Here is a 15294-nt window from a genome sequence, read left to right as displayed (position 1 = left end):
TAGAACAGAATCAAATAAAAAGGGCAGATGATCTCTTGCCCTATAGATTTTTTTTTTTTTTCCAGACAGAATCTCACTCTGTCACGCAGGCTGAAGTACAGTGGCACGATCTCGGCTCACTGCAACCTCCACCTCCTGGATTCAAGCAATTCTCGTGCCTCAGCCTCCCAAGCAGCTGGGATTTCAGGTGTGTGCCACTCTGCCTGACTAGTTTTGCTATTTTTTAGTAGAGACAGGTTTTGCCATGTTGGCTAGCTTGGTCTCAAACTCCTGGCCTGAAGTGATCCTCCCACCTCGGCCTGCCAAAATGCTGGGACTACAGATGTAAGCCACCGCACCTGGCCTCTTGCCCCACAGATTGATAACTCTCTTTTTACCATCTGGAAATGAAGAAACAGGCCATGTAAACCCACAGACATTCCCATGTCCACTTAAGGATGTGGTGGGGGAAGACCCTGTTTTGTACACAGCAAGCACCCAGCAAAGTGGAGTTCTGGAAAGTGGTAGGGGTCATGAGGGTCTGGATCTAGCTCCCTGCTCTGTGTCACAGGTGCCCTTACCATAGGTCCCCTTCCCTTGGCCCCGAACAGCTGTTTCAACTTTCAGAGTGCCCCAAAGGGGCATCCACAAACTGTGGTTTCTTTCCTCCCCGACCCTCCCCGCAGCTGCTCTGGAAATCATCAAATATCATTTCCATATGAAACAGCAACTTGAGTGTAATTACACTGTCATAAATTGGGCTCAGTGCTGTGATTAGAGCTCCCATCTTCTGTTCAAGGGGCAGCCTGTGAGCGCTCAGTCCTGGGGAGGCACCCCAAGTAGCTGCAGCTGGGATCCCGGGAGAGCCCACTTACCAGGATGGTGGTGACGACCAGGGTGGTGTTGAAGAGTGTGTCTGAGATGTTGGAGGCGTAGAGGCGGCTGTCCATGCTGAGGCCCTCTGCCACGTGCCACTGGCCGATCTGAGGAGACCAACAGAGAGGACTGGGAAGAAATGGAGGTCCTGTGGCCTCCAGGGCTGGAAGGAGCAAAGAGACTGGCCCCTGCCTCCAGCTGGGCTGCATGTGAGCAGGGAGGGCTGTGGAGTACAGAGCAGGGGGCTGGACTGCCGCAGGGAGACTGTGACCCAGGCTTGGGGCTGAGGGAAGCGGGACTGTGAGAGTCAAAGAAGAAAGGAATAAAGACGTCGGGGACGGGGGTGGGGGGGGGCGAGGAAAATGGAAAATAAATCAGGAATGAAAGCAGTTTGGTGAAGCTCTCACATAGAAAGGAACAGAATATGTGGAATCATATGATTTTGAGACAGGGATGGGCTGCAGAGCTCTTTTGACCTGGTCTGCCTTCAATCATTCTGACTATCGAAATAAGAATCAGAAGCCAATACTGGAGAGAACTATGCCCTTTGATAAATGTTTGCTGGATGGTTGAATGAATGAATGAACTTAAACAGGGAAGACCCAGCTTCTAGTCCAGATTGACTCATTTGCCAGCTGTGAGAACTTCGGCAAGTTATTCACATCTTTCAGAACCTATTTCCCCATCTAGAAATGGGGATGATAATGTTTGTCCTGCCTTCTCAGAGCTTCTCATGACCTCAGAGATCATGTATGAGCCAGTGGGCGTTACATTATTTACCCAGACCCAGAAGCACAGATCTCAACAGTGAAACCCTAGGAAAGTTACTGAACCTCTCTGAGCATGTTTCCTCATCTACAAAATGGGGATAATAATAGAAACTTCATTGGGTCATTGTAAGAATATATTTAACGTGGCATTCAATAAATGCTGTTTTCCTTCCATGTTGTCTTTTTCTCTCTGTTGTGTTTTGTTTCCTTTATTTTATTTTTATTTTATTGTGATAAGAATGCTTAATATGAGACATACTCTTTCACCAAGTTTGTAAATGTAAAATACATTACTGTTGACTGTCCTATTGTCTCAAAGACCTCCAGAGGGAAAAAAATTCACAAAGTACTCAGTTCTTCATTCTAGAAAGTTACCTACACCTAAACTCAACCATGATGGGTTTTTAGATTGCTTGTAGATTCCAATGGATCTTTCTTTTTTAAATGTTTTTTTCTTTAAGTAAAAGATGGGGTCTTATCATGTTGCCCAGGCTTGTCTTGACCTCCTAGCCCCAAGCAATTCTCCTGCCTTGACCTCCCAAAGTGCTGGAATTACAGGCGTGAGCCACTGCACCTAACCAGAACTCTTTTTATACATATAAAAATACACACACACATATCTATATACATAAAATCCCAATATATCTCTACTAGCTATAGCCGCTGGCAAATCATGGCTGTTACTGTTTTTAGGTGGGCAGCCAGGAAAGACAGCTGGCTAAAAACCCAATGAAATGCACACACCCTTCTCTGTCAGGCTTCTGCAAACCTCAGCAGCAGTTTTCCTGGAAGACCCACACAAGTTCCACGAATGCCATGAGGTTCTATTCCCCAGAGCTGGGCCCCTCGTTCTCTTATGGAATTTCCAGGGTCAATAAAGCCATGTCACACCCTTTCCCGCCGCCCTCACCCTATGGGCCCAGAGGACTGAGTTAGAGGGAGTGGCTCCCTGCCTTCACAGTCTGGAGAAGGTGGAGCCAGACCTCCCCTGGACCATCAGCTGGATGCTCTCATGGGCCTCTAGTTCCCGGCAGGAGCCTTACGGTCTCCACAATTGGGCCTTTCATGTGGAAAAGGGGAGATGGCCAAATGCTCCCATCCACATCCTGCAAGAATGCCACCTGGAAAAGGGGGGGCAGCTTCCCCCCCATCTCTATGAGGGAAGCATGGTTCTGTCCATGTTCACAGTCCTTTTCAGTTTACAAGCAAGGTTTCCTGCATATCCATTCAACAAGCCCCATTATACAGAAAAAGAAACCAAGGCCAAAATAAAAGAGACCACCCAACTTGCCTGAGGTCAGAGAGCCTGTCAGCTGAGGCCTGAGCTTTAAGTCCTGCACACTTAAGCCCAGATGAATCTTCCGAGGAAGCCTGCCAGGTCATCCTGTGTGACTCCTCCACCATTCAACTGTACATGCTTGTTTACCTGTGTGCTTTCCCCATGAGCAGCCTGTGTGGCTCAGGACAACAGGTGCTGGCCTTACCTATGCTTGTACCCTTAATCTGGGATGCCTTGCAAGTGAGGGAAAACCATCATCTATCAGCAGATTGTTGTTGGTGGTGAAGCATGGGTAGAAGGCACTATCTCTTTCTCTGAGCACTCCTCTGGCCTTGAGAGTGCCTATCGTCTCTCAAATGGACCAGCCAGGGCATGTTATAGCCTGAGTTTCCCTTTCCTCCTCCTCTCTGCAGGGGTGAGGGATGAGCTGCTAGGTTTCCAAATGAAAGGGGAAGAGGTAATAGTTACTGGACACCTGATGTGTTAGACGTGTCAAGCCTATCATCTCTGAATCCTCCCATCACCCCTTTCAAGTAGTTACACGTGTTTCTGTTTCAGTTCTGAAGAAACTGAAGCTCAGAGAGATTTAATGGCTTGCCTAGCGTCCCCTGGCTGGCAGGTATAGCATGGGCTTGAACCTAGATCTGTCTGACTCTGAATTCTGTAATCTTTTCTGTTTCTGCTGCTGTCTCTTCATTTAAGCAGGCCAGGCCAACTGGGGAATGGCTTCAAGGGCCTCCACCACCCACTGGGAAGTCCAGATACATAGCTTTCTTCTCTTTGATCTTGACACTTCACATAGACAGGTGAAATTATTGTCCTTGAAGTGGCTCAGTTTCCCTGTTTGAAAAATGGATAGAATTGGTCCCCAGTGGTCTCCTGGACCGAGAGAGGCTGTATTTTAGGCAGAAAGAACATAAAGCACAACTGGGCTAGATGTCAGCACTGGAATGTCTGGAACAGTACTGAACTCCTTAGAGTCCTTTCTGTCACCCTAAATCTCATACCAACAGAGCCAGTGAGACCTTGGCTCCCTGCTACCCACTGTCCCACCACCCCTGTTCTGGAGGGATCTAATCCTCACCAACCACTTGCTCAAAGAAGCCCCATCCCCAGACTCCTTGGTCTTACCCAAGCCATGAGATAGGTAAAAGCCAGGGGTAGAAACGATCTACCCAGAGCCAGATCCAACAGCCTGAGTAACTCGCCCTCCCGCCTCCCTCCTCTGGGGACATGGCAAAGAGACTAATTAGCCCCCAAGCTTCAGTCAGGAAATGAATCCCCCACCCACCCTCCCATTACCCCCTAAGAAATTAATAAACTCATCAGATCCAACAAAGCGGCTTGGCAGCTATTACCCAGTGCAGTCTAATTGCAGAAAGGCAGTGGGAGGGAAAGGGAGATTCAGAGCCAGGCGCCCTGGGATACAGGCTAATTGCCCCACCCACTGGGCACCCTCAAAGCCATACACGTGCCAGGAGTGGGCAGGAGCTATAGCTCTTTCATCACTGACAATCTGTGGCTCTGCCTCCAGCCAAATCCCTTTGCTCCACCCTGTGACACCTGCCCCCCAAATCTCCTGTAGGAACAGCTGTTTTGTAAGCCGCTTCCACATGCCCACATGTGCAGGCTTGATTTTGCTTCAAATAACGTCTCTCCTTGGCTCCCTCTGTACTGTGTCTCTTGCACTTGCTCTGCCTTTCCACTGTTTAGAGGCCCCAGGGCTTGCAGTGAAGGAGGAGAAGGTATGGATTTGGACAGGGTTGCTGTTAGCCTACATACAGCAACTTAATGCAGGGAAGAAAAAAGCACCCCACTGGGCTGATGTGGCCCTGCCAGTGCACCCTGGGAATGCAGAGTTTGAGCTGGACTTCATCCTTGGGCTGTGCACAACCAGAGACACCAACGCAAAGTTAGACAGGAGTTTAATCTGGCTTCTTTCCTGATGAGCTGTGTGGCCCTGCGTAAGTTCCTGAATCCCTTTGAGCCTCAGTTTCCCCATCTATAAAATGGGAATTAAAATAGTAATTATTACATCATAGGGTTCTTAAGATTAAGTGAGATGGTGTATGTACAAAGTACTGTGTCGACACCTAAGTTTTTAATACCATTGCCCGACAGAAGGTGGGATCTCCTGTGTGCTCCATGAAAAGCTTCACACTGGGCTTCAGCTGATTAGGCAGATTAGGCCTGTGTCTCAAAGTATAGTTCCCAGACCAACAGTACCAGCATTAGAAATGCAAATTCTCTTCTCTGAGACAGACATTTAAAAAACAAAATTAAAAATGAAAAGAAATGCAAATTATTGGGCCCCACCGCAGGCTGACTAAATCAGAAGTTCGAGGAGTCGGGCAGGCTAAGTCAGACCAGAGCAGAAAGACCAACTCAGACGACAAACAGGATGACAGAGAAAGGCTAGGGTGCAGGATTAACAGTGCTTCAGTGCCTACCAGTGGTCAGTAAGGAAATGTTTACAAACTGGCTCTCCCAGAAAAAAAAAGAAAAAGGCAAAAAGGCCCTGATGTGTAGCATTTGCCAATTTCTGTGGTGTAAACACTCCCGCTATGGCTGATTTCAAGCTGCCAACATACTATCACCAAGCACAGAGCTGGAATGGATGTGTACAATGGATTCTTGCAGGCTGGGGCAAGCCAGCTCCAGCACATGACTGGTGCCCACCATACTCACACAGGCTCTGTGCTGGGCACCAGAAGGGCATGCGTACTAATCCCATTATCACCCCACTGTATTCATAAGGAAAGCAGGGTCCAGATAAGTTAGTAATCTGCGTAAGTTGCAGAGCCAGTGAGTAGAAAAACTAGTATTCAAAACAAGGCCATTGGCTGCTTAATTGGTTCCACAATATTTAAAACAAATGTGTAGTCCTTCTATCTACAGATTCTTAATGCCATTACAAGAAACACTTTGTGATAGGAGTGCTTAGTCAAATATTAAAATTTAGGTAAATATAACCGATATGGGATGTGTTTGCACGTACACAGAATGTATCATTTACCTAACATCCCCAAGGGACACGGATATAAATTAATAATGATCTTGGTCCTTAAGCATTAACATTCAGGAGAGTTTAATTATTTATTCAAAACCATTGTTTCCAAAACCCCTTTCTAAAGGAATTATTATGTTCCTCTGTCCTCTTGAATAGGGAGCCTGTCTACCTTAATATGCAGTGTTATCATTCTGAAGCCAGCTATTACACTGTGCTGTGATACAGTGCTGCTCTTGGGGTTGCTGAGATGCAGAGGGCCACTGTCAGCAGCTCTGTGCTTTTATAAGTTAGTTCATCTGTTCTCATAGTGTCTGTTTCTTTTCTCACTGTGAGCCATCACTTCTTGCTCCTATTGGGACAGCTGTCTCTGAGCCTCTGTCTTTCCAGGATCCCTGGATAGAGCAGCCAGGGACCAAGCTTGAAAGAATTGAAGGAGAGCATAGACAAGGAGCCTGATGGGGAATATTACGGGTTGTAGTGAATGGGTTCCATGCCATCAATAGGGGCTACCCACAGTCCTTTGGAAAGGTGATGACTATACAACTAAATGAGTGGTATGGATTTGGTCTGCCGCGTGACCCCAGGTCAGTATAAGCAAACTGGTCACTTCTGCAGCAATGCACTGCAGAAAGTCCTGCATCCAGAGGCCAGGACCACAGTAGGCCTCTGCTGCTTGCTGACAGAGGCTGCAGTGTGTTATCTGCCATTGGGAGACCCACATTAGAACCTGGCACTCTGGCCATAGGTGGGTGACCCCGAGCAAGTCAGCCTCACCCCTCCACAGCCTCCACCCTAATCCAAACCCCCATTGACCTTGCCTGGGACTAGAATCCACTCTGGGCCTCCATGTCTGTTCTTCACACAGCAGTAGCCAGTCGTCACTACCAAATCTCACATACACTCCAGTCCCTGCTTAAAACCCTTCAATTCTTTCCCATTTTGGCTTAAGGATAGAGACCAAAACCCTTACCATGGCCTGCAAAGCCCCCAGATGTCTGTCCTCTGCCCACTCTCCCTCCTCTTCTCATGCTCTTTTGTCCAGCTTTACCTGTGCTGCAGCCAGGTAAAGCCTCACCCACCTTCTTCACGCATTCAAGTGCAACAGGTTCCTTCCCGCCATGGCCTTTGCACATGCCATTCCCTGTCTGGAACTCTCCTTGCTACATAAAACCCTGCTCCCCAGCCCCCTTTCACCTAGTTTAGGAATTGGCAAACCCAGGACTACAGGTGGAATCCAGCCCACTCCCTATTTCTGGAAATAAAGATTTACTGGAACATAACCCTCTCCCCATTCATTTGTGCATTGTGACTGCTTTCATCTAAAGCAGCAGATTTCCTCAGAGCCATGTGACCTGCAAAGTCTAAATATTTATCATGTGGACCTTCGCAGAAAAAAGTTTGCCAAATCTTGATCTACTTCACATCTGTTAATCCCCCCTCAGGCTTCAACTCAAAGGTCCCTTCCTCCAGGAAGCCTTTCCTTGCTGATCCCTGAGTCGGACTCCTGCAGAATCAGGTCCTTTTCCTTCCAAACCTGCATCGATGTGACTATTGCTCACGGCCTGTCTTTCTTACTAGGTAATAAGCTCATGAGAGTAGGAATCATGGCCGGCTTTGCCTGCCCTTTTATCCCTAGAGCTTGGCGCAGTGCCTAGCTTATCACAGATGTTCAATAAAACCAAGTTAAGTGAATGCACCAGGAACACTGCATATAGTATCTCACTTAACCTTCAGCCTACCTTTAAGAGGGAGTTATTTTTATACTCATTTTATAGATTTTAAAATCCTGAATCTTAGCAAGGTTATGTAATTAATGTTCCCAAAGTCACGTGCTGCTAAGTACCAAGATGGGGATGTAAACCCATGCTTTCTCCATCTCCAAAGCATATGCTCCTAACCACCATGCTATTTTGTTTCAGAGTCAAGACAGCAATGGGAACAGGCACAGCACAGTGCCTGGCGCATTAGCAGGGACGACATGAAGTTTGCCTTCTCTGTGGCTCAGATTCCTTCCAGGCTGCAGTCAGTGAGCCCTTAAGCCCTTTCCTGTAGACCAGTCCTGGAGGCCCATGGGCTCACCTGGATGTCATCCCTGGGACTTGCATGCCCTGCCACTGACGGGGAGCCCTGGCAATCCTGCCTGCTCACTGCTCTCACTCCTGCCTAGGATCTCACAGGGTTGTCATTTTGCCACTTTGTTCCCTCCCAAGTAGGTAAAAAGAGATTCGTTTTTAAAGCCCCGAGGGATTTCCTCACATCTTTGCCTGCATCCGTGGGTGTGCACGCAGCACTATAACATTTAATATTTTATGTACATTTAGACGATTGTTCTTTGCACTCAGCACTGCCAGGATCCAGCTTCTTCTAGGGAGGCCACCGTAACCCCAAGGCTGGGTAAGTCCTTCAGCTTCAGACTCAGATTTTGCAAGCACTTATTGATCACCTTAGCATTCTGGGCACTCAGCCATGTGCTCTGCTTACATAAATTTCCTTGATTCTGCACAACAACCTTGTTATTATTCCCACCTGAGAAATGTAGGCTTAATGGCGGTACTTCAGACAATAATAATGTTTGATGTAGGCACTTTCATACAAGCTTCTGTTGAATAAATGAAGGAATGAATGAATGAGGGGAGACTCAGAGATGTCAAGCAACTTGCTGAGGGTCACACAGTTAACAGAGGATTAAATTGAGATTGGAACTTAGGTTCTGTTTATTACTATACCATCTGGTTGAGTCAGGACAAGTGTGTGCTATCTTGATCTTAAGACCCAGGCCTTCCCACATTCCTCTCTAATCATCATGAACTTGGTTACTGAATACGGTCCTGAAGAGTATCACTTCCAAGAGTCCATGTAAGTGTCTCTGGCCAGGGCCTGGACTGGTTGCTTAGGAGCTTGTACCAGGGGATTCAGGAGGTACAAGAGGACCTCAATTTTTTCCTCCTCTGCCATGTATAAGCTGTATGAGCTGGGGTAAGGTATTTAACCTCTCTGAACCTTCTCCATCTGGAAGTAAATGAACCTGCCTACCCACAGTACAGCGTTGTTGTTGAGCAACTGAGATAAGGCACACGATGGCCCTTGATGAGCCACAGTAAGCCATGGAAACAGGATAACAGTACCATTTAACAGCACCATTGTGCACGTGGGGGGAATGCATTTGGCCAGAAGTCAGGAGATTTGGGTTCAAGTTCCACCCTGTAACTTACCACATAGTCTTGGGGAGTTGATTTTCCTACCAAAATAGCTCCCCTTCCCTTCTCCCTTTATTAGGATGATCTCAGGCAATTACAGATCTGACAAAAGTTTCAAGGCCTATCCAAATGCAAGCTCTGAGTGGGCACAGTGGTTCACACCTGTAATCCCAGCACTTTGGGAGGCTGAGGTGGGCAGATCACCTGAGGTCAGGAGCTCAAGACCAACCTGACCAACATGGTGAAACCCCGTTTTCTACTGAAAACACAAAATTAACCTAGCGTGATGGTGCATGCCTATAATCTCAGCTACTGCAGAGGCTGAGGAAGGAGAATCACTTGAACCCAGGAGGCAGAGGTTGCAGTGAGCTGAGATCACATCACAGCACTCCAGCCTGGGCAACAAGAGTGAAACTCTGTCAGAAAGAAAGGAAGGAAGGAAGGAAGGAAGGAAGGAAGGAAGGAAGGAAGGAAGGAAGGAAGGAAGGAAGGAAGGAAGGAAGGGAGGGAAAGAAAGAAAGAAAGAGGAGAGAGAGAGAGAGAGAGAGAAAGAAAGAAAGAAAGAAAGAAAGAAAGAAAGAAAGAAAGAAAGAAAGAAAGAAAGAAAAAGAAAGAAAGCAAGCAAGCAGGCAGGCAGGCAAGCAAGCTCTTTCTATTTCAGATCCTTGTTCTCCAGGGACATCCAAAGTCAGATGAACCATAACCAATGACTCCTTTTTAAATTCGCAGGTTCAGAGTACTAAGTTGAAGTTCTCACTAGGAAAGATGCATATTAATAATGTATTTGTGGCTTCTTGAGTGCACAGAAGTGATTTTGATATATGGGCAGGAAAAGTGACATTTGGGTGAAAACACTAAGGCCAGGGATCCCAGGAATAAACTGAGATCGTTAGAGCATCAAAGTCTCTTATATCATATAGAGCTATACTTTAAAACAAAACCAACTAAAAAGGTTTGCAATATTAGCCTCCATGGTGAACACCTTGGCATGAAGGAGTCAAGTCTTACTGCATCCAACTCTAGTATCTCCAATCACAAACGTTTTGTGTACAGAGGAGACTGAGTCATGGGTATGCAAGAGCCCAACTGAGTACTGGAGTGGGTGATGTGGGGAACAAAGGGGGTTGCTGACGTTGGCCAAAGGCTGCATTCTAGTAGCAGAGGGAACCATCAGATACGTGGCTTGTGCAGAATGCTGCTGAAAATTCTGGATTGAAAGAAAAAAAAAATGGTAAATGCCAAAGGCAAGAGATCAAAAACAAGTCCAGGGAAGGCTGGGAAGACTCCATATCAAGTGAACTCTAATTGGGCTTAATTAAGCCCGCAACTCAGTAGGTCCAAAGCAGTATTTTGTTAAACTGTGAGTTGCAACCCATTAGTGGGCTATGAAACCAATTCAGTGGGTCAAGACATGCATTTTAAAAAGCAAATCTATACCTAGACCAGAGTGCAATGCACGTAGCAGGGGTAACTTGTTTCACAAGCTTTAGTTTCAGTTACATATAGATGGGTTTTAATGTTTGTCCTGAATGGAAACCCAAATGTAAGTCATGCTCAAGAAGTGCACAAGTGCCTGGCATAAGAGATTTGGAGGCTCTACACTGCTCCAGCATCAGCCCTTAGCAGAGTACCTGGAACATAACCGGTGCTCAACGAATATATATTTTTGGCATCAGTGAACTCCTAGTCCTGGTCACTTCTTATAACTGAAGGACTAACTACAGTATAAGAAAATCATCCAAGCTAAGACTTTTGAACACTTACCATATGCCAAATACTGGACTAAAACCTTTATATTTGTCATCTCATTTAATCTTCCCAACCACATTACAAGGGAAATACTGCCATCATCCCTGTTTTATAGACAAGAAAACTGAGGCTCTGAGAGGTTGGGTTTCTTGCCCAAAGCTCCATAGTTAATGCAGATTCAAACCCAGGCGGGTCTGCTATACTACACTTCCCCAATATATTAATTCTATTGGGTTGGGAATATATGGTTAAACATTTAGTAAACATTTGAATCCTTATTCTTTATCCATTGGCATTTGCCATAAGCGTTCCTGCCTGAGACCTCACATCCCTGAAGGTGACCTTTGCTATCCCTTGTCTTTGATTCGGAGTTACATATTTAGAAGAGAATATGTAAATAAAGCTTGAGGGAGAGGGTAGTGGGGGGCAGTGAAATAAGCAAAGTGGGAGTTCTGGCTTCCCAATCAGCTCTGCCATCCCCTACAACCTCCTCTGTGGCCCCTGCTCAGGCTCCTCATATTCCTCTTCCCCTGAGTTTTCCCAGTTATCCACCAAGCTTCAGCCTGAAGCTTGTTCATATCATACGTTCAATAACTAGCATGGAATCGGCACTTACTACATATTGGCTGGATGCATGAATAAATTCCCTTTTGTGGCTCCAGCTTCCTGGGCAGTGCCTGGCCTATAACAGGTGCTCAATAAATATCTGTTGAATTGAATTACGAAGTTCCTTTGGGCAAGTCATTTCTTTTTATCTTTAGTTATCTTATCTATAAAAGAAGGATATAGGCTTACTCCTTGCAGCTCAAACAGGATTCCTGAAAAGGCTGAGTATATTTATACAGTGATGTAAATTTGCAAAGCAGCTTGGGGTACAGCCTAAGAGAGACAAGCTTATTCTTTTTTACTTTTGGGGGTGTCAGCAGCTCTTGTCTAAGCAGTTGCCTGAGCAGGCAACCCCAAAAGCCTCAGACAGGTGACAGTAGGAGGCCACTGGCAGCACTGCTTCCCTGGCATGAAGGTGAAGCAGGTGGCCACCTATATGAGGGATACAAGGAAGGCTCCTCTCCAATCTGCTACAAAACAGCCCTCTGAGCTCCGTGAAATGAAGGCAGTAACAGGAAAGGTGAAATAGATGTGTGGACCCAAGAAACACAACTAAGGACAAAGGGAAGAGGCTTTAGGAAGAAAGATTTCTTCCCAGTAGATAGAAGAACTTTCTAGGAATGAGAACTTTCCAAGATGGAATATACTGTTCCTGTAGGTGATGAGTTCCCAACACTGGAGGCATTCAAACAGACTCTGTGATAATCCATTTGCAAGAATCCAAGCAGCCGATTAGAGTGCTGGTCTGGAGGATCTTTATTATTCCTTTTGACCTCAGGAATATAAGAGCTGGATTCTATGCTTGCATCAGGGGAACCAGGAGAAAGGCAGGACATCAAGGGGAGATGAAGTCCTTGCACATTGTGAGAAAACAGGAGAGTGAGAGTACGGGGCAGTGAATGCCGAGAAAAGGCCACTGTAGGAAAACTTCAGCTACTCATAAGTTTGCTCATTCCCGGTCTTCTCTCCTGGCTGAAACTCATTACAGTTGATTCTCATTATTATTCATGGTAGTTCTGTCCTATAAAGTTGCCACTAACACTAAATTAGGGAATATTGAACCCTTTTTGTTCCTACGGGAAATACAGGGCTAGGTTTCTGTGAGCCTCTGGTCACATCGCTTTCATCAATCGATCAATAACTTTGTTTTATTTGCATTGCTGTTTGCAGACACCTCTCTTACTATATATTGTTGATGCATTAACATTAAACAACAGCACTCTCACTGACGCCTGAATGCAGCTTACCTAACATATGTGCTTTCTCTGGAAGGGGCATCAGTGTTCTTATAGGTAGGGAACTTCAGCACTATGCTTGGGGGTCATTTTAAACAGAAAAATTGCCGAGAAAGAGTGCAAAAATAGACACGATGTGGCATGAAGTGGATTGTGAGAAGGACACGTGTTTACAGGATGAGAGCTGAAACAAGAAGACACAGCACAGCCTTGTTCAGCCTCAGCTTGGAACGTGCACCTCAGTGATTCCAATTTTTTGCTGCTCTGTGCATGTCTGCAAAAGTACTGTATTGATTTGGGGGTTACAAATCGATTTTAGCAAGTAGTCGAATTTGCAAACATGGAATCCACAAATAATGAGGATCAACTGTACTTGTCTGTGCTTGAATGTGTGGCTTGTGCCAAGCCGTGCCCAGACTTCAATCTCTAATCCCCAACTTCTGGCATAGGAAGCAGAATTGGGTCTAGCCCTCACAGCTTCTCCTGCCAAGGAGAATAAAACCACATTGGCTCTTCTCAGAGACTCCAGTGACAGTGAAAGTAATAGGGCAGGAGTGGAGCTGAGTCCACCCCACTTGGCTCTGACTAAAAATGCCACCCCCACATGATACTTATATGAACTTAATAGACTTCCCACCTAGCTCAGGGTTTCTGAAGTTACATTTTCCAGAGATGAGCTGAGAGGATGCTCAGATCTCCTTTCTTTTTGGACAGGAGCACTAAGTAATTTTAAGAATTTTTGTTGCTAGCCAGGCCCAGTGGCTCATGCCTGCAATCCCAGCACTTTGGGAGGCCAAGGCAGGCAGATCACCTGAGGTCAGGAGTTCCAGACCAGCCTGACCAACATGGTAAAACCCCATCTCTAATAAAATATAAAAATTGCCAGGTGTGGTGGCAGGTGCCTGTAATCTCAGCTACTCAGGAGCCTGAGGCAGGAGAATCGCTTGAACCCAGGAGGCAGAGGTTGCAGTAAGCCGAGATTGCACCATTGCATTCCAGCCTGGGCAACAAGAGCAAAACTCCATCTCAAAAAAAAAAAAAAAAGAATTTCAGTTGCCTACACCCCAACTCCCTCTTCTTTCTTGCATAGTCAAAAATCTCACAGACTCCCTTCTAAACATTTTGGATGATCAAATGGCCTGCCTCAAATTGCCATGTGCGGAGTGCATAGCAGGGTCCATCAACAGAAGGACTCATCTGCACACCCTGCTCTCTCACTTCCAGGAAGCTAGAAGGTATTTTGAATTAGCTTCTGAGGAGAGAATTTATCAGAGAGCTCAGGCATGCTGGAGATTTTTCATCTTACAAGAAAATTACTGCCAAAGAACATGACACAGGCAGGCCATGCCTGGCTTCATTTGTTAAACGCACCAGGTGCAGAAGTATCTTGGGAAAGCTGGTTGTATTAATAACACAACTTTGCGCTCTGAGTGGCAGATGCCAATTGAACTCATGGTTTTAATGAAGTGCCTGGGTGGAAGGAAGCTGGTTACTCGCTGTCCTTCAGGAACTCAGGACATTGAAGTCAGTAGAATGCTGGAGGGCAGGGGAGGGTGCAACTTCTGAGCTTTCTGCAATGGCCTGAGCATTGCGGCTCTGCCCCTAGCTGGAAGCTGGCTCGCAGCAGGCAGCTAGGATGTGCCTGGGCCTTGCTGTGCTTTGGCTGGATGGGGAATTTTTAGTTTTGGGGGTGTCAGCAGCTCTTGTCTGAGCAGTGTTCTGTCAGGCGGGCCTTTGAGGTGCTGGGACTCTCTCAGGACTCTTCCCTAGGCTTTCACACCTAACCAGAGCCACTGCCAAGTGAAACCCGTGAGGCTGCCACATTAGAGAGTGGAAAAAGGAGGGGTCAGGGATGAAGGAAAGAGAGACGCAGGGGAGGGAGAGGCTGTGGGGAGGCCGTCCTGAAAACCTGAGTGGCCGACCTGGCTGGCAAGGGCCAGTCTTTGCATGGTTACAGCAGGAGTGACCTGGCCCTGGGTGTCTCGCTCGCCCATGCTTTGTAATCTTTGCCCTGTGCCAGCCTAGAAGCGAGATTCCAGAAATACCGCACACAAAGATAGACAGATACATAGATAGTCATCTCTGTGTGAGATGACAGAACTAAAATTTGCAAATATAGTAGAATCCTCAAAGTACAGCTATAAACAATGTTTCATTTTGTTCTCACAATAATTTTATGATGCACATAAAGCAGATATGATGATGATCACCATCCCTGCTTGACTGAGGAGGAAATTGAGAAACAGAATGCTAGAATAGAAACTGGGAGAGCTGGGACTCTGCCCTGTGCCTTTGACCATGAAGCCTTATGGTCTTTGCATTGCCCCACACTGCCTGCTTCTGCACGCAGCTCCCTCGCCTCCTGGGATCCACCTTCGTTCTTTACCCAGGCCTGCCTGCCTGCAAACCCCACACCTCTGGCCGGTGGCCTGGCCCACCTCCCATCAGAGCTGACTGACGCAGGCTGCTTCCTGAGACTGAATTAGCAGGTCCGCCTCTTCCAGCTCTTCCAGGCATGAGCTGGCTGAAGAGACACGGAAAAGAGTCACTGGGAACTGGCAAACTTCCCCAGGCTGATCTCAGGCAGAAGCGT

General features: G+C 46.6%; 1 protein-coding gene across 13 annotated transcripts in view; it reads right to left on the bottom strand.

Annotated features, from left to right (window-relative positions):
* Positions 1-15294, bottom strand: part of GRIK4 (glutamate ionotropic receptor kainate type subunit 4) — a 489633-nt gene that overhangs the window by 88982 nt on the left and 385357 nt on the right. For all 13 annotated transcript variants that reach the window (XR_013523083.1, XM_078339710.1, XM_078339708.1 and 10 more), the window contains one exon: positions 855-962. Coding sequence is in view for 12 of the 13 variants with exons in the window: in XM_078339710.1 (XP_078195836.1) it covers positions 855-962 (108 nt within the window). In the remaining variant the exon portion in view is untranslated. The remainder of the gene's footprint in view (positions 1-854; positions 963-15294) is intronic.

The sequence above is a fragment of the Callithrix jacchus genome, chromosome 10 (genome assembly GCF_049354715.1).
Source record: "Callithrix jacchus isolate 240 chromosome 10, calJac240_pri, whole genome shotgun sequence".
NCBI classification, from domain to species: domain Eukaryota; kingdom Metazoa; phylum Chordata; class Mammalia; order Primates; family Cebidae; genus Callithrix; species Callithrix jacchus.
This window is presented reverse-complemented; position numbering and strand designations above follow the sequence as displayed.